We start from the raw sequence: 20,026 nt of genomic DNA, 5'->3' as shown, positions 1-20,026 counted from the left end.
TGTACTTTAAAAAGCTTTTGTCTTCAAGAAGGTCAAAATTATTTTTCACTTTCATTCGTAAGTATTCATTAGCACCAGATGTGTCAGCTAAGTGGTAATAAGGGAACAGAAGCGGCATGAAAACAAAGTCTATGCAGTTACAGATCACTAAGGAGTCTCTCTTTGCCAGCATTTGCTTTGCAGTCCACATTACATTATGAATCTAACTTCACTGACAGAGGAAAAAGAAGGAGGACTCCACATTATTCCCCTTGCCAAAGAGTCTTTACTCATAAGCGCCGTGCTAGTTTAACAGAACCATGCTGTCAAGCCATTAGCAGAATTGGATTCACACTGAGGTTCAATTTGGGTTAAGTATGCCCAGCGGAGGACCCAAACAGGCAATGTGGGAATCCAGATCTTCTTTACTAGGCCATTTTACTGCCTGAGCAAATAAACACAGATCTGAAGCTTAGAGGCTATCACTCACACGACAAGAGCAAGAACTGTTGAGTTGAGTGTAGCTCAGAAAAGCAATCTGCTTGTCCCAACAAACTGTTAAGGTCAGTGTGATTCATAAAGAAGACAAATGGTCATTGGAAAGAGGGGGATTTATGGGAAGTGACATGCAGAAATGACATCTTCTTTGTGACAAAGTGACAAAGTTTACGTTGCTACTCAGAAGCAGTGAAGAGTCAAAACACTGTAAAATGTCATTTTAATAAACACAGTATGACAATTAGGAGTGTGACATACTTTTAAAGGCTCTTATAACATTTTCTCAACTAACTTTTTATTATGAGTGCTGAGATTTTACACAAATGTGTTATTTCTCGTCAAAGCTTTTGTTATTTCAGAAGAGTTTTTTCTTCTTCTTTGTTTGTGTTGTTGAACTTCTCCTCTAAAATGGTTCCGCTAGAAAAGGTGATGTTATGAGCTTGCATGCTCCAATCAGAATTTAACAACATCAAAAAACATCTACAGTTTTCAAGCTTTAAACTCTAAAGATATTACCTAATAGCTTGGTTGCTGCTTATTTAGCAGTCAATATTTAATGTGCTACAGAAATACTTAAAAGTGCTACATGTATGTTTAGCCAACATTAGCATTAACAATTGTTTACTACCAGTCTAGAAGAAATGTTACAAGTTCAGCATCAAACTTCATTCCTTTACTCACCAAGCAAAGGCAACTCTTGTTTTGCTTCTATTTCTATCACTTCTTTTCTTCTACTGAAGTCAGCATGCTAAGCAGCTAGCCCCAGCCCTTTCTGTCTTGTAATACCACTTTTCAATGGTGAGTCACTGTAGCGCCTAGTCTGCCCTCAGATGCAGGCAGTGCTTGGTAAGTAAAAAGCTGTTAGTGCAGGCTATGTAGCAATAGCAAAAACATATATATGGCACCTTTAAGATCATGTTTTCAGGGGCTTTAACTGATGATGTAATACCAGTATTTTGATTATGCAATGACTTGAATTTTTATTTGTTAGTTACTATAATACAGTATATAACAAAATTATCATTATACCATCTGTAAAAAATGCCAGCTGCCTATAAAGGCCTCAGCTTTAACTCACTGGTTAAAGTAATTATATGATGCTATAATGACGGTATTACATAATCCATGAATGCATTGCATTTTTCATTACATCTCTGCCTCAGACATATTATCCTATTTTACCAAGATATTTCATTATCTGCCAGAGGTTACATTATCATTTTCTACAAGCCATTTTCCAAAGTACATTTGTAATGCAATTAATATTAAGCAATCATCTTAATTCTCGCATAGACAGTGTAGGAATAAATGGTGGACACAACACAATGGCAATACAAAAATATAAAACATAGAGAAGATCACCAAAGCATTTTCATATTGTGCATGGCATAAAGCGTCCATCCCTGAGCATCTTACATAAAAGAAGATGTGTCTTATGTTGCACATCAACAAGGTCTTAGCAACCGATTCCTAACATCAGCTGTGCATATCAAAGACTGTACTGGACAATATCCAAGTCATTCACATCAGCTGATAGCATTTGAGTACCAACAAATCAAACATCACAGAGGATGGATGATCTAAGACCAGGTAAGATCAAGATATATATTAGTTTACATTATATTGTACTATGTAAAATATAATTATATTGAACTGTATTTATATCACTATTGTTCACTTTACAAATCACAGAGCAGAGAACCCATCATATACATAAAAAAGATAAGGACACCATCATGTTTGCTGTTGGTTTACCAAGATCTAAAGAATATGAGGGGTGAGTGATAATTTTATGGTCTAAACAGCTCTTGTTACATAAGCATGCAGTTGAACTTTTTGAGTGATTTTGCAGAAAGTTTGAAGTAACTTTTGTGGCTTTTCTGTACAGTCTCAGCCTTTGTGCAGTCATCCGCTGAATGTGGACTGGAATTTGACCAACACCCGCCCTGTTCACCTGATTTGGCACTCTCAGAGATGTAAAGGGATCTCAGTGGTTGACATTTTGACAGCAATGATGACATCACTGCTGCTGTGGACCTCTTTCTCAGACAGTGCTGACTTGCAATTTTAAATTACCCAAAATAGAAATGCCACAAAAGTTATTAAATTCAAACTTTTTTCAATCTAAAATCTAAAATCCTCGTGCAAACCCAAGAATTTCAAAAATTTCCTCTTTCTGTATCTGAGCAGTGGGGCTCTATGGTGAGCAGAAGTATGTCAAAGTACTAAAGTATTTACTGACAAAACAACGTCCATTTAGCATTCACTTTACATACAGCCAAGGTCATAAATGAACTGCCTAATGAAAGCATTTGTTTCTGGGTTAAGATCATCTGCGGTACAGACGTGGGGCCGATCTGTCATTGGTGGATGTGGGCTTCAGCTTAACTGTCGCAAATGGGTTGGTACCCCTTCAAAACACAAAGAGGAAAGGAAAGAGGGAAATAAATGATGAAACAGTAGAGGTTATAACAAGAGAAATGAGCACTGCACTTCAAACTGCACAAGCATCATCTGCCAAAACTGTTCACCTGAAGTGAGAGCGATAGCCATCGTTCCCAAACAGCCATAACTGAATGGGTTCAGAACTAAACTGCACTTCAAACTCTAATGGAAGGAAAGTGATTCTATTTAAGATCACTGGCCTCATCTGTTGTTCTCAGATTTAATGGGTTCATGATATACTTCAAAAATATCATTAGTTTCTCTGGAAGAGAACACGAGCCTCTATTTTCACATCTAACAACCTGTCTACACTTTAAAAGCAGAGTCGCAGTTACATTATTCTTACCTTGGGAAGAGTTCTGGTGGTGATCCGTGTGATTGAGATCTCTGTAGAAAAAGATGAGAAAGGTATGGGTGAGTGAGGGCCAGTCCAAACCACTAAATGTAGAGACTTGCACTAATGGAGGCACAGCAAGCTTCAGCCTTGACCCCTCGCCCGCTCTGCTTTCAGTCGGTCCTCCCACGAGCAGCTCATTGATGTGCGGTGCTGGGCCGCTTCACACACACACACACACACACACTCACAGAGTGTGTCCAGTTGACACAAACTGCAAAAATCACTGTTTTCTCAATAGAGATGAACAAGATAGCAACAGCAACACGATCGTGCAGAGACATCAAGAAAAATTTATCCATCGCAATGAAAAATATGCAGTATAAAATAATTATGTAAGGCTGCCACTAACAATTACTTTCATTATTGATTAATCTTTTGGTCTATAAAATATCAAAAAAATAGTGATAAATGTCCATTGCAGTATTCTGCAGCACCAGGTGACATTATCAGATGTCTTGTTTTGTTCGACAAATAGTCCAAAAACTCAAATATTCTATTTACTATAATGTAAAACCAAGAAAAACAGGAAAGTCTCACATTTGAGAAGCTGAAAAAGTTATTTTTGGCCTTTTTCTGCTTGAAAAACTCATTGATGATCAAGAAAGCTTTCTTTTGATCATTGAATTGAGTAGTGAACTTCAGCTCTATTATTATTGTTTTTTTAAAGGAATAAATCTGCTCGATCATTTTTATTGTTGGCTTGAGGATTCATAGCTAAAATGCCGTGCTTTGTCAGTGAAAGCATAATTTTCCATTGTGAGGATCAACTGTGGTTAGTATGACTCAAATTATAGAAGAAAATATCAAAGTTTATGAGGGCCATTTATGCTTCTTCCTGTCTCTGCACGTTCCTGACAGAAGCAGGAATGCTATTCAAATCACCATGTGACTGGAGAGAAGGTTTAGTCACACAGCAGCACCCTGAAGTCTGAGCATCTCCACTACAAAATATAGCATTCACACAGTCTAACAAAAACAAAAGGGTGCACACGCAAAAACGCACACAATCTCCTTGCCCATACACCATCAGCAGCTGGAGCTTCCTCCCTGCATCCACCAGAAAGATGGATGTGGTGTCATTGAGAACAGCACCTGGCCACAGTGCCCCTGCTGGACAGACGGGCAAATACCATCAAACGTCTACACATCATATCTCATCAGAGCTTTCTCACATCATTTCTCCATCCTGTATTTTCACTTTGTTTCTCCTACTTGCCCTGAGACTTCCACAGCAAATTAAGTTACTTAAATACTGATGTACTAGGGTAATACATTAACCGCCAAAAATTGATACCAAGGATATTAAGTTCTAACAGCATTATTAATGGTTTACTAATGCTTTAAAGATCAGCTAATTTACTGCAAATAAGAACAGTTTTTGGGTTGCCAGGTTGTGCTGACTACATCTCTAAAAATGCCTTTATCAACAGCTTATTAACACTTACAACTACAGACATCATCAATATAGCTTATTAATGATTTACTAACATTTAGAACTGCAGACTTGATGGTTTATCAGAAAGTGGAAACCATTTTTAAAGAATCACCAATATTTAGAATTACCAGATATAAAGGACAAAGACCAGACAAAGGGAAATTTGTTCTTTGTAATGGTTTTAAACTGATCTGTAAAGCTTTAGTAGCCTATTTTTAATCCTAGTCATTATTTACAACTTTATAAAAGGTCCTTGTTAGAAAGTGGTATCCTAAATGTCTTTAAAAAGGCTGCAGAAGAATTGCAGTAATGGTGCAAGAGAAAAACTTCATGAGCTTCTTGCAAAATGTAAACATTTAGAATGACATCTCAGTGTTTATGTGAAGAGGATGTTAAAAAAGTCTGACATCCTTTTGATGGAGAGAGAGAGAATTGATTGATAACAGCTTCACTGATCGATGATCAGACAGACTGACTGATTGCCATACCTTGTTTTCTGAGTTTGACTCAACCCTACTCGAAGGTGTGATTGGTGGCATCTCAGAGTGTTTATTTGAAGACAAAGATGAAGGTGGTGGTGGAGGTGGAGGGGGAGGGGGTGCTGCTCTGCTGTGGCTGCTGCTTCCTGGTTGGTTCAGCAGGCTGCTCATGCTGCTGCTGCTGCTGCTGCTTCGGAGGGTAGAGTTTCTGAAATTACACAAAATTATTGTTATTTATTGTTGGAAAAGTTTTTTTTTTCATTTGTTTGTTTGTTTTACTTGACACCTTACTTGAAATGTTTATCATACTACATGCTTAAAAGACATTATGAACACAAAAATATGAGTATGTTTTGTGAAATATTCATGTTTAAAAATTTAGACATTCAGCTGTGGCACAGTGAGCAAAGTTTTAGTTGAAGCTCCTACTGATTTTCCTTGCAGCAATAGGTCACCCAAATATCTTAAATAGTTCATGTTATTAGTCCAGTCCTGAGTTTCATGCTGACCCTCTTTTAAAACAATAAGGACAGCCCGGAGGAGCTGTATCAGGTCTGACAGACAAATGTTGTGCAGTAGGTTCAGTCTAGTTTTTACAAAGAAGGAATAGATACATTAAGTATATTATCCTACAGGTGACGAGAACTTAACTTGCATTCTAATGGGAACTTTACATTTTGTCAGTGGTATGACCACATTTTCTTTAATAGCCTGCACTGCAATACTGTCATTTAACAGTCATACTTGTTGAATTATTATTATTAGATTAATCATTGGATATTTACCTGGAGCTGTTTGACTGTGGAGGATCATCCACTGGTTCTACATATGATGCTGGAAACCATCCCTGACTGAAAATGAAAGACACAGAAATTAAAGATGATGCTAGTAGGATCATGCAGCAGTGCCAAGGAACGGAAAACTGGGTTAACCTCGGAAACATAGGAATGACTATGTTAGCATACAAATATTTTAGCTCAAATTGCCAGTGTACATAAGTACATACTCAGTGTTACAGAAGTCCAGTAAGATTGTTTTAATTAATATTTTTTTGTCCTTGAAGGGTTTTAGTGTTTAGTGTTTACCATTTAGCATGTAATATTTTATCAATCTTCTCTCCATTCATTTGCTCATTGTAGCAATATTCTTTTACTTTCTATTTAGTAGCACACAATTATGGTTATCTTACATTACATTACAGCAGTGCAGCAGAGAAATAAAGAAACATGTATATAATATATGTTCAGAGGCGGTCCTGGCTAGATTTGCCGCCCCCCTCCCCCTTGCCTCTTCGGACACACACAACCTGTATGACTCTCAGCAGCAAGTTGACGTGACAATGAGGGCGCTGTGACGCTGGGACGCTACCTGTACCGTACGCCGTGATTTTGTGAGACCGACATTTACTCGCCACTCTGCGTGTTCTTTTCACTTTCTGTCTTGAAGTTTTCTGTTACACATTATCTGCTGCTGCTTTGTACTAATCTATCTTATTTTTTGATCGCTACCCGTTTATTGATATTTTCTTTGACTCTAGCCTGTTCGTGTTAGTTTAGTTTAGCTTAGCCGTTTGTAGCCTCATTAGCCTTTCTTAAATTGTACCCTTACCCTCTCATTCCTACAGCTAACCTAGCTTAAACCAACTACTACCATGGCTTGTGTTAGGTGTTTTGCTCTTGAAGACAGGGTGTCTCTGCTAGAGAGACGTGCCGTCAACTACGGCAGCTCCTTTCTCCTAGCATTACATTAGATATGACGGGCACTCCAGATAGCGTTAGCCACAGGCTCGACAGCGAGCCTGTTAGGGCTAGCTTAGCCTCGTCGGCAGTGTGTGCGGAGTTCGTCCCTGTCAGTCGGCGGGGAGGGGCACGTAAGAGCAAGCAACCGGTTGTGTGGCCTGGTCTGTAGTCGCCTCTTCCGACTGAAAACCGGTTTTCGACTCTAGCTAGCCCCGTTGGTAGTCCAGTTCGCCCGCGTGTCTCCCCCGCTCCCGCTGACAGGGCTAAACAACGCACTCTAGTCACAGGGGACTCCATCACTCGCAATGTCAGGTTAGCTTCGCCAGCCAATGTTTACTGCCTACCTGGGGCCAGAGCTTTCGACATAGAGGATAATCTTAGGGTGCTGGCATCACGCAGGGAGAATCAGGGGGCTCAGGCACATTCCATACCTAGCTATAGCAACATTGTCATTCATGTCGGCACCAATAACATTTGAATGAAGCAGTCTGAGATCACCAAAGCTAGTTTAGCTAGTGAGTTTGCCATAAAGATGTGTCGGCATCGATTAATTGTTTCTGGTCATTACCCATGCGGGGTAATGATGAGGTGTACATTAGATTAACGTCTCTGAACCCATGGCTGGCTCGTCACTGTAGTGAGCAGGGGTATAGTTTTGTGGATAACTTGCCTTCTTTCTGGGGCCGCCCTGACCTGCTGAAGGCTGATGGCCTGCATTCTACTGGAGCAGGTGCTGCTATTTTATCTAGGAATATAGACAGGTGTTTACGTCGGGTAGGGTAGGGCCCTAGTGATCGGCAGGTCGGAGGTGATTAGAGAACCTGCTAGGTCTTTAGGTGGTGTGGTTTTGGAGGCCACTATTTTTTCTGCAGTAAAATTGATACTGAAACAGCACTTGCTAAAGTAGTAAATGATCTTCTACTCTCTCTGGATTCAGATTCCACCTCTCTGCTCCTCTTACTTGATCTTAGTGCAGCCTTTGATACTATAGACCACTGTACACTGATGGACTGACTAGAAAATAGATTTGGAATCTCTGGTCTGGCCCTCAGCTGGTTAAAATCTTACTTATCTGACAGAACTCAGTGTGTCTCTTGTAATAACACCATATCAGCCTTCTCTGATGTGAAATATGGAGTACCCAAGGGTTCTGTTCTTGCCCCCCTGCTTTTCTCTCTTTACATTTCTCCTCTTGGCCAAATTATTCAGAGTCATGGAATTAATTTTCACTGTTATGCTGATGATACCCAGCTGTATGTGCCTATAAAGGCTGATAATGCCTCAAATTAGGGAATTAGAGATCTGCTTGTCTTCTGTTAAAAGCTGGATGTCTCGAAACTTTCTGCTTCTTAACTCAGACAAAACTGAAATGCTGCTTATTGGCCTGGCGCGATATAGACACCAGTTTGATCAAGTAACTATATTCCTTGACAACTGTGTGATTTCTCAAAGTACAACAGCCAAAAATCTGGGTGTCACACTTGATCCTGCTCTTTCCTTTGACCAGCACATTAAAGATATTACAAAGGCTGCCTTTTTTCACCTGCACAATATAGCTAGGATTCAGTCTTTTCTTTCCATAGCAGACGCTGAAATTCTAGTTCATGCCTGTGTTTCCTCTAGACTGGATTATTGTAATGTTTTGCTTTCGGGACTACCACGTGCTAGCACTAAAAGTCTGCAAATGGTTCAGAATGCTGCAGCTATAATGCTAACCAAATGGAGAAGGTTTGACCACATTATGCCAATTTTAGCCTCCCTTCATTGGGTCCCTGTTCATGTTAGATCAGACTTTAAAGTTCTCTTAATGACTTATACAATTCTAAATGGGTTAGCCCCCTCATACCTGTCCGAGCTTCTTAACCCTTATATTCCCTCCCGTGCTCTGCGTTCTCAGAGTGCAGGGCTGCCATCTGTCCCCAGAGTTAAAAAGAAGTCAGCAGGCTGCAGGGCCTTCTCCTATCGGGCCCCCTTCCTCTGGAACAACCTCCCTATTGATATTAGACAGGCTGACTCAGTTGAGGCTTTTAAATCCAAACTAAAAACTCATCTCTATGCCTTAACTTTTGGCTAGCATATTATTCTGGTTCCTATTTCAGGTTACTATTTTTCCTTCAGCAGGTTGGGTCAGTCTCAATGCATAAGTTAAGCTTAGTAGTTATTAAATGTTGTCCATGATGTCCTGCCGGCAAGATTACTGTAAACCGTCTTAATATCGCTGCATCTCTTTAACTGTGTGTTTCTTCCCTCAAGCACATTAGTGTCCAGGTTGTGCTTCTCTCTCTTTCTTCTACTGTCTCTTACTGCAGGGTTCTGTCTCTGGAGCTGGAGAGTCTCCTGCTGCTCCCATGATCCAGCTCAACTGATGATGCAACAATAATTAAACATTTATTAGTGTTAGTGATAGAGTTAGTGCTACTAATGTTTCACTGTTTTGTCATTATTATCCCTCTAGCTATTAGTATTATTATTATTATTATTACTACTACTATTTACATTTTGACTTAGTCTGTGTAGCTGTGTATCTGTTGTCTTGCTCTTACCCCATCCCCCCACCCCCCTCTCTCTATCTCTCTGTCTAAACCCAACCGGTCGAGGCAGATGGCCGCCCACCCTGAGTCCGGTTCTGCTCAAGGTTTCTGCCTCTTAAAAGGAAGTTTTTCCTTGCCACAGTCACCTAGTGCTTACTCATGGTGGGATCTGTTGGGTTTCTCTCTGTAAAATTTATATGATAAAGAGTGTGGTCTAGACCTGCCCTATATGTACAGTGCCTCGAGATAACTTCTGTTGTGAATTGGCGCTATATAAATAAAATTTGACTTGACTTGGCTTGACTGATATGTTATTCAAGCAATAGATATGCGTGTCAGTGAGTGCAGACTGTGGTAAATCAAGACTACGCTCACAAGGGAATATTTCTCACCGTGAGCTGCTGTCAATACGTCCAAACAGCCAGCCGTTCTTGGGCTGTTGGACCAGCACAGTGATTATCTCTCCCCTGGTGAAGGGCAGCAAGGTGGGGTTGGAGGCAGCAGGTTGGTGGGCAACCCGGGCCCTTGTAGATCTTCCTCTGCCACCACCTCCCACCGAGTCTGCTGCAAAGCGAGAAATGCTTCCCTGGGGAGATGGGGCTGGAGATATGAAAAATGAATCACACACTGAGAGAACAGTTTGCTAAAGCACAAGTTAGCTGATAAACCCACTTAAATGGCAAAGATGGATCTCTGGTGAAATGATTAATTAAAAACTATAACTGGCTGGGATTTTTTTTTATTCATTATGGCTGTGGTGTTCATAACTCAGAGGGTAAGCAGACTGCTAAATATCTTTCTTTTGCTTTGATGGCTGAGGATGCAGTTCATTGAATTAAACCAAACAAGGAGGCATGGTTTTTCTCTCTAGTGAACATTAGCTGGGTCGCTGTAGTGCTCCAGACAACAAGGCTGCTGCGTGCAAAGTTGCAGAGCTGTATATAGGGAGGAGCACTGTTTAATATTCTGAAGTTTATTTTCTGCTTTTGATACATTGTTAATGTCTCTATTTTTACTCTAGATAAGCAGGCCTAATAATTAGACAGACTTTCAGCAGAGGAAAGTACAAAAGAGGAGGTATGAAAGTGCATAATGCGCAAAATATGAAGAGGGAGAGACAGATAAAAGGCTTAAAAAGTGATAAAGCAGCTGGTTGAGTGAGGGCAAAATTACTGATACACAGGCAGAGGCACTGTGGGCTGCAAATGATTTACATATGAAAATGAGTATCACAGAAAGACTTTCATTCTAAAATTGAGATAACACAAAAAATGTAAAATGTAAAAAGTAAAATGACCAACAAGAAATTTAAATCTCTTTATGATATTGCTGCTATGTGTTTTGATCACTTGAACAGCTAAAAGGTTAAATGAATATTTTAGATCATATTTATGTGTTCAAACATGGTGTCAGTAAAGTGATATCTTTTCTCATAAAATCTGTTTAAATTTAACCACTCACCCCTTGACGGTATTTTACCAAGGGACAGGTCCTCTCTGATCTCTCTGATCTCCCCACGATTTATTCCCATCTATAAAACCAACAGTACACAACACATTATACGAACAGGTCCAGACAGTAATAAGTGCAGTGTGTTCAGCTGCCTCACTGGAATTACACATTTTGAGAAATATACTTAATTGCTTGTCAAAGGCTAGATAAAAGAGATTGATATCACTCTCTGTATGGTAAATGTTTACATTACCACAATTAAAAATGTATTGCTGTTAGAGTAATTCAAATATGTTTATATGTCTACACTGAAACCTCTCAGTCTAATGAGCAAGGTTTCCTTTTTATTTTTAATTTTATCATTAGTTATGTTCCTTTGAATTTCTGAAAGTGATCATTTAAAAAAAAAAAATTAGTTAATATAACTTTATTTTACAGTGCAAAGGATTAACACAGAGTGAAAATTGGTTTTTCTGCCTTCCTCCTGACTAAGGAACACAAGTCCAAGGAACTTTCTCTCTTCATAATGAATCACAGATTAAGATTTGAAGTCATCAAGACTCACTCACTTTTGCTGAAGGAAGATTGTAGTTTGATGTTTTAGCACAGTTTCAGTTTTTACTTTAAAACGGATTAACAGCTTGTTGTTATAAAGATTAGGTGGCAGTTTTTACAGTGTACCACTAGCAGTCCATGAGCTTAGCTTAGCACACAGACAGTGTAGGATATATTGGATATACAATAGTGTATGTTGCAATGAGTAATCTATGTCACATGCGAATGTAAAAGCCCAACTCAAATATCTGCCTCAACTGGCTCACAAGCTTCACTCTATTATAGACAAGGATAAATCCCACATCGAACCAAAACAAACACAAAATCCACGTTAATCCTTTGATTGTTATTACCACAGGATGTGGGATCTGTTGGGTTCATTGGCATGTCACCTTCCAGTGAGGAACAGACTGAGACTGACAGGGTTTATCTCAGGGGCGTCTTTGTTGTTTACTTGAGGCTTAATTGCACCTTTATACAATGAACCGATTTCAGTTCCTTGATGTTAATCCTACTTTTCTGAGATGGAGATTTGTTTGAATTCATACTCAACAACTCTACAGCATGTGTATGTTCAGACAATGTAAAATGCTCAGGTTCAGATAATTACTGAAGTACAGCTTTATCACAATCACATATTCTCCTTTTTCATGAAAGACAACCTGTAATCTTTGTCTTTCTACTTCAGCGACAGGTTTAATCCTCCACAGAAAGCCTCCCTGTCACAGAATTGTGCCTCATGACTGAAATGTGATTCATTTTGGTGGTTTCAAATTAAGTCAGGTTCAAAGCTCCACCACCAGAGGGCACCCTGGTAGCAAAAATATTACTGCAGTAATTCACTGAGTTTTGAATGAGTTACTATGTGTCCGTGTATGATAAAGAAATTAGAAAAAAGTTAGTGTAGCTAACTCTACAACAGTCCCATCACCATATGTTTTCTATAAATTCAGTTTTATTCAGTAACTTTAAAATACATTAAATATATTTTTTTTATCTGGCTCAAATGCTGTTTTCAATTTCACAAGAATTTTCACCATCTCACTGAGTATCTCTCAGTTCATTCCCCGGCAACAGGATTATGTGTCACACCAGCAGCATACTCTTGGAATACAGAAAGATTCATATGCCATCTGCCTCAGACCCAGTTTGAATAATTCAAAAAAACACAGTTGGTTTATGTGAACTCTGCCCTGAACTCACAGTGTTGTCCACAGTAGCTGGACGTCTGGCCTCAGGTCGTCTGGTAGCGTTCACCTCCTCTGCCCAGGCATCAGCTCTCTGCTGGAGAGAACCACCTATCTGCCACACAAACACAAGCAAATCTATAACAATATATTTTTTCTCATTGGTAAGTGATAACAGAATTAGCATCTTTTGTAAAAGCAGCTTACGTTAAAACTAATTGGGCAAAAAAATAACAAATATATGTTCACTGTATGTTTACTGTATCTTCATTAGTCATAATTTTGACATAGGAAATCAAAAGTTGTACGTCATAATTTTGACTTTTTATCTTAGAATTTTGTCTTTTCTTGAACATCTTTATTTGTATAGTAATTTTTCCTTTTTTTCCTTTTTTGGGGTAGAAATGGGCTTCCATACTTTTTACATTTTAAATGAAATGAATTACTTGCAGTAATTATCTTGAAATTATATTAGACTCAGTTTTAGTCTTATGGACCAGTGAGATACAGTAGCCTGGTTTGCATGCCTTCATTGGTGGGCAGTGTAAGATGTTACAAGGTCAGTTCATTGGAACAAGCCTTGTAATTGCATTCACTTTTTTTTCTTTTTTTTTTTTGGTTTAGTTTTTAAAACGTAAATTTTTTGACTTTGTTGCCATATGAAAGAGAAAACCTCAAATTTTTTAGAGGGATGATGAGTTCACTGGAAGGCCAAATTTGCCAACTCCTGCTGAAGCCTATCACATGAGTACAGAGGGTCAAATAAATAAACACTTGCAGTATGCAAGTGCAGTAGGTCAGTTGCTATAGTCCTGAATGACTGGTCGAGTGAAAAACAGCTTCAAAGTCCACAAAAGTGTGAAGATGCAGGTCAAGAAGAAATCACAGACATATTTATCAATGGGTTTTGTTGGCTTAATGGTACCTGCTGGATTTGGCTCACTACACAAAAATCATTCACAGTAAAATATTTAATTAGGTCAGTAGAGTCCTTGAGTCCAAACACACACTTGTTAGTGTGGCAACCAAACTGAATCTGTACCTGTGCCTCAGATGTTACTGCTTGGTGGTTAACCCTCGTTATAAAGGAGGGGACTTTCCCTATGGGAACCAATAAAGTCTCACATAATCATTACACATTATTGCAAATTCTTTCCTATTATTGTCCCTCTGACATTCACTGTATCGAGTTGTATGACAAACCTGACCTATTCAGCACGTGCAATAAGCCAACATAAACCATAAAATATTGAATTCACAAATACTATTCAAAATAAGTTGTATATACCTTATTCATGAGGTGGGCAATGGACTGCACCAGTCCACAGTGTTTCTCAGCCAAGAAGCGATATCTCCTCTCCTCTTCCTTCAGAGCCTCCCCATGGCTCTCCCTCAGGAAATGTACATACCCACTATAATCCTGAGGACACACATAATTGATAGCACATATACACACACACACATATATAGATATATATGCACTGTACAAGAACAAATACATATACAACGGTGCTGAATTTCCCCTCATGATGTAGGAAGACAGAATGTGACAAACACACAGACCTGGTTAGTTCCTCTCCTCAGGTTTCTTTCCAGAGCTGTTGCCTGGTTGTGGACTTCCATCTCATAGTGATTCCGACTGCCCTGTATGACAGAGAATCAATATCACATTCAGTAACTGTACTAACTGTGTGCAGAAATTAGCAATCCAGTGGATATATCTGTGTGGTAAGTCTGTTATACTGCTGTATTAATTAATAAGATACCTCACTCCAGGGCCACACAACCTATTTGTAGGTCCATAACTGTTCCCATGATACCTTGCAGTTACGATTTTAATTTTCATTCTCGGACATAATTATGAGATAACTGCTTGTCATTCCTATTTGACCTTGTGGTGACCTTGCTTAGCCCTCACTCACTGCTATGTAATCTTTGTCCAGTCTAATGTTGTTGTCCATCTCTTGAAGAACCTCCACACTGAATGAGCGGAACTGGAACAAAATGCACACAAATCATATTATAAACATGTGGGAAAATGGACCACAAAGGATAAGCTCACACTCAAAAGCTGTATGATTAGACATTAACTTACTAATACATCCAGCTCCATGGTGAGTCTTCTTTGGTTCTCAGAGATCTGAATCAGGATGTCTCCTTTAAGACAAGTGCATTACATGTTACATATTCACAATATATTACTAAAGCAATAAAATGACATCATATGATATAATCTTTATCTACACAAAATGTGTGGTTTATTTAACACACAGACACACTCTAGTTGGCACACACTCAAACACATTTACCCAGTGTGATTCCCAGGTAAAAAAAAAAAAAAAAACATTAAAAAAACATGTTTCCATGTTACTTGAGCAAATCTGACCGCTGGACCATTTGTGTTTATTTGCCCCAAACAGCCAACATACAGTTATTAGCTTTAGCTAGCTAGCCGTGGATGCGTGGGCTGTGTCTGTGGGGGTGTGTCCACCACAAACTCTGATTCTCTCTGTTATTTGCCACCAGCCTCTCTTGTTTTTCCTCTCATCTCTGCACACTTGTGAAGCTGACTCATAGAAGGCCCAGTATATGGACAAATTTTTCACCCAGGATAAAATATTTTCACAGACGCACCTTTGTGTCAGTTCTAATTGCATCTTTCCATTGACTTTATATGCAGCAACACTGACTCTGCAATTTACTTGGCATTCTGCCTGAACCCTCAGTTATACTCATAGCTTTCCAAGGCTAAATATTCTGTCCAAAATCTGATAAAAAAAACATTTTTTGTAAACCTGCCTCCCCAGTTGTGACTGTTTTCATAAAGCTTAGCGAAAGTTCAGTCAGAGGAGGAACCTAAATATCTGATAAACTATTTCTGAACCTGCTTTAATATCAGTTTTACTTTACTGTATCATTGCAGTATGTTCCGGCAATGTCAGACTTGTTTAGTTTGATTGTCACTGTTCTGGAGATGTAATACTTGGATACATTTCCTCACTGAGAGGACTGTATCACTGTACAGAAAAAGTAGACTAATGATCCAGTTGGGACAAATATCTTCAACTCCAGCTGCTAAACCTGACATGACATCGTTTTAGAGTGGCTGGGTTAAGTGAGCAGAGCACAACCCGCTGCCTGTCATTGTCTATTATTCATGCTCCCCGCTAGCATCTGATACCCACTCTGCCAACACTCGGCTTGAACTCACATAAAGACACCCTCCAACTTACATTGTGTTGCAATTTAACTTTGAACCATTCAGTTGTCATATGTAGATATCTGACAGTTCTGCCACATTCTTGAACTTAACTTCACCTGAGCCCAATGCAAATACTGATTCAGACTGAACTGCAGGTAAAAGTCTTTTAGTCCTTATCAGCACTAATTGTTATAGACACTGTGATATTCATGCATTCAGTAACTTCCTGGGGTATGTTTTACACTCCTACATGTCAAAGAGCGTGCTAACCACACACACAAATACTTTACACATGCACTGTAATTGTGAAAGGAGTAATAAAGTGCCATGAGGGTAAACTTTGGTCTTTGTCATACAGAAGAATTTTGTTTAATTAGTTTAATAAATGCCCATAAACACATCAAAGACAAAGCGTTCACATCCTGGATTGTAGGTGCAGAAATGAAGTCTTTGTATTTCCACTCATTAATCACAAGATTGCACAACCCACCTGTACACGACTGTGTGTGCACACATACCTATGGATCGTGAGGACATTGTGTGGAAAGCTGTCTCTCCAATCTTCGAAAGAGCACTGTAGTACGCCTCACTTGTTACCGCAAGAGCTGAAACACACACAAATACACACAATGTAGTGATTTAAAATATATTTTTTTGTGGCACAATTCATTTTCCAGGCATTGGACTCATTTTGTAAGTTAAATGTACAGTTTAATAGCATGTTAAAATATTAAAATGTACAAAACACTGCAAAAATTTTTTTTATCAAACTGTGTTTAAGCTACTTTTAAATAACAGATTTATAACTAATTTAAATGTATTGAATTATAAATTAATGTAACATATTAATTACAGGGTACTTATTAACAAATGTAAGATGGAGAGCTACAAAGTTTACCTGCTTTTCTGAAGTTACTACAATCTGCTTTGTAGAACGGTACATGTAAAATTGAATGGATTTCAACAGTAAAAACCAATGTTATGGTGCCTGAATAACAACGGGATGGGAGAAAATGAACAGCATTGACTGTCTATTTGAAAAATAGATCTTTCAAATTTATGAGGTGTCGGTTCTGGTTACATTAGAGCCTTGGCTGGAGCTCATTAACATGTCCTGAAGTTATTGCTCTACTTTGGACACACAGAGGGAACTTATGGCCTCTGTGCAGGTGGCAACAGCACACATCATAATCTGTGTTTTATGTCTGCAGGGCTTTTAGTGCAGTGGTGCTGCAATTAATCAGTTGTTGATGATACAGCATTAGCACTCAAAGCATTTATTCAACAAACACCTATAATATGATATGGTGTGTAAAAGCACCACCATGTAAAGCTGTTTCTGTAGCTGAATTTCATGTGCATTTCACGTTTAATGCATTGCACACAGATTAGACGTGATTATGGTGTGTATAAATAAGATATAAAATATAGACGCAATGACTGTACATTTAGATTCAAATTAAAAGTTTAATTCTGGCCCTGGAATGACCTCTTGTCTTTCTCACAGGATTTAAAGTAAGCATAGATATACTGTGGAGCATAGAAATAAATTCACAACCATTCAGTCAAACCTTCATTCAGTATCCTAAATCCCCCCTTTGTACAGGGAAATCAAATATCATTGTAGGGTCCTGTTTGGCTGTTGACAATGTAGTCATAACAATCTCTCCGGACCTTGGATGCTGGCCCATAGCCAAGGCCATAACAGCACCAGGATATTCCCAAAGCATATGGACTTTGGAATGATTTTTTCTCTGTGCCGTCATTACCTTCTATTTAGTTTATAGCACTAATAAAGATAGGTGTGTGGATTTCACACACAAATAAGCCTGAAAGTGGGATCTTTTTTTCTTTCTTTCTTTCTTACCCTTAAAAGCTTGGACATAGCTGTTTCCCAGTGATACCAGTTTCTGTAGGCTCGGGTTGAACTCATCCATCAAGTTCTGTTTGGGAAACACAACCACACACACACGCACAAAGACTCTGTTGAAGCTTGAAAGTTATAAGACCCACCCAAAAATCAATAAGATTCATCTTTGATTCAATCTGTATTTGTGAGCACACACAAACTCCAATCCCCAACACTAGAACACAGACAACCTAAGACTCCCATCCCTGGTGTTATCAAGTGAAGAAAATACTCCTTGAATTTGAAACTGACTTTGCGAATTCACATCATGTTTGCTTGGTAGGAATTACATAAAGTTTAACTGAGCTTTACTCCTCAGTAGCTAAGAAAAGTTTCCATGTTCTCCAGAAACTGTCCCAGTTTCCTGAAGAGTCTATTGAAAAGAAGTTACAGCACAGGAAAGACCACTGCAAGTACTCATAAAACTACTCTGTGGTTATTTATTGCATTCATTCTCACAGGTAAATTTGTCTAATGTCTAGTCTAAAGTCTAATGTGAGCCACTGGCCCACACACAGTGTGTGTTACTTACCGAGTAAATCCCTAAAGTGGCATGATGCAGCTGATCACAATTCGTCCTTGACATGTTGCTATCCAGAATAGTACAACTATTAATGAAACCTTGAGAGTGTCTGCAGGTTTTAAATCATCCAACGAATGCACCACAGCCTCAGAGAGAAAAGAGAGTTAATCGTATTGGAAAGGACATGTGGTTGAAAAGAGAAGGCAGCTCGGTGTGGTGGTAATTGACACCACTGTGGCCTGAGAAAGACTGGAGTAAATAATTAAACATGGCTCAACCATAAAACACGCTGACATATGCTGTAAACCCTGACTGTGTGTGTGTGTGTGTGTGTGTGTGTGTGGGTGTTTCTAACATTTTATGTTTTATTCAAGACTACAACAGAGGTCTGTTTTCACTCTGAAATGCAGAATATATATATATATCTATATATATATCTATATATATAGATAGATATATATATATAGACAAAAAGATAACATTTTAAAGAATAAGGTTTCTCTCTGACGATCCCACTCTGCCTGTGGCTCTCATAAAAATCCTAAATCTAAAGAGGAATAAATGGAGTATTTGACCTGGACCTACTTTCACATTTTGCCCACTTATGAGAATCCATGGCAATACATATGCACCCATTTTTTAATTCTGCTATTGTTATTTCAGTCTACTCTGCACACACATAATCTATCATATGTCTGTCCCCCCACCCCCCACCTATCTAAGGCTCATATTAGAGAAATTCACTTGACTTGAAAAAGTATGAAAATGTCACAAAGTGCACTTGTGAATCAAGCAGATTTGGAAATCCATGATTTCCTTAATCCCAATCCTTTAATGCGGTAATGTCACTAATATTCCTCATTTTTGATTGGTTAAAATTTCTGAAAATGTGCCAAAAGTCCCTTAATCCTTATACTTTAATCACTGTAGATGTCAAAATCATACATGAACACAAAGTGCAGGGCAAAAAAGTAGGAGTGGTAAACCTCAGTAGTAAACCATAAGAAGTATTGATTACTGTTATTCATCAACTGAGAAAAGACTCAAGAAATAAGAGAAAAGCGAAAACCTCCAGATCTATTTTACAAGACCTGAGGAGATTTGCTCTGCCATATTTGATCAAAACCACAGATTAGTGGAGAAAATGTTATTGATTTCTTTCCTTCTTTCAGCCGTCATATTTTGGCACGAAGCCCAATACCTAACCCTCCTGATGCCTGGCTGAAACACACACTGCTGTGCACTGCACTAGACCCACACTTCTGATTGATTTATTATTATCAGACAGTAGTTTTTTTTTCTTTCTCTGACATGTCAGAGTCAGTGAACTCCCCATGAACCCCTGGCAGAGTCGTACAGGTGCAGCAAGGACGGTGATGTATTCCTTTTGTAAATGCATCACAGATAATGTGCTAAGAGTACCACGACTATATTCTGTTTTATTTGATACATATGTGTGAGAGAATCCAGACAGGAATTAAAGAAGTAAACCGTGAACTGTGGAATCTTTGGCTCCTAAATTATTTGTATATAGTTTAATAGATGACAGGCCCTGGCAGAGAGGGAGTGAGCCTTGTACACTAGATGGCACCATAAACTAAGTGGAGACCTGACTAGAATTTTAAACAGCTTTGAAACACACACAATAACTGTGTGGTATTAACTTTGGTTTAATATTTCAGGTATTAGCACAAA

At 38.7% G+C, this 20,026-nt stretch overlaps 1 protein-coding gene across 1 annotated transcript; it reads right to left on the bottom strand.

Annotated features, from left to right (window-relative positions):
• Window positions 1-680: 680 nt before the first annotated feature.
• Window positions 681-18,586, bottom strand: baiap2l2a (BAR/IMD domain containing adaptor protein 2 like 2a). The gene is made up of 14 exons (XM_018667744.2): window positions 18,341-18,586; window positions 17,767-17,842; window positions 16,418-16,504; window positions 14,793-14,854; window positions 14,620-14,691; window positions 14,261-14,341; window positions 13,986-14,117; window positions 12,714-12,812; window positions 10,965-11,034; window positions 9,896-10,103; window positions 6,019-6,084; window positions 5,243-5,441; window positions 3,269-3,309; window positions 681-2,888 (listed from the first exon to the last, which is right to left on the bottom strand). The coding sequence occupies exons 1-14, from the start codon at window positions 18,392-18,394 to the stop codon at window positions 2,807-2,809; spliced, it is 1,329 nt and encodes a 442-aa protein (XP_018523260.1). The 5' UTR covers window positions 18,395-18,586; the 3' UTR covers window positions 681-2,806.
• Window positions 18,587-20,026: the final 1,440 nt, after the last annotated feature.

This window comes from Lates calcarifer, linkage group LG11 (assembly GCF_001640805.2).
Source record: "Lates calcarifer isolate ASB-BC8 linkage group LG11, TLL_Latcal_v3, whole genome shotgun sequence".
NCBI lineage: Eukaryota > Metazoa > Chordata > Actinopteri > Centropomidae > Lates > Lates calcarifer.
Note: the sequence above shows the minus strand (reverse complement) of the source record. Positions and strands in the feature narration are given on the sequence as shown.

What these genes read in the sequence shown, in the direction of transcription:
- baiap2l2a (XM_018667744.2), bottom strand. Translation starts at nt 18,394, where the DNA reads ATGTCAAGGACGAATTGTGATCAGCTGCATCATGCCACTTTAGGGATT. An exon ending in CCACTTTAGGGATTTACTCG is followed by an intron (nt 17,843 to 18,340) that starts GTAAGTAACACA and finishes TTTCCCAAACAG; the next exon opens with AACTTGATGGATGAGTTCAA. An exon ending in TGAGGAGAGGAACTAACCAG is followed by an intron (nt 14,118 to 14,260) that starts GTCTGTGTGTTT and finishes GTGTGTCCTCAG; the next exon opens with GATTATAGTGGGTATGTACA.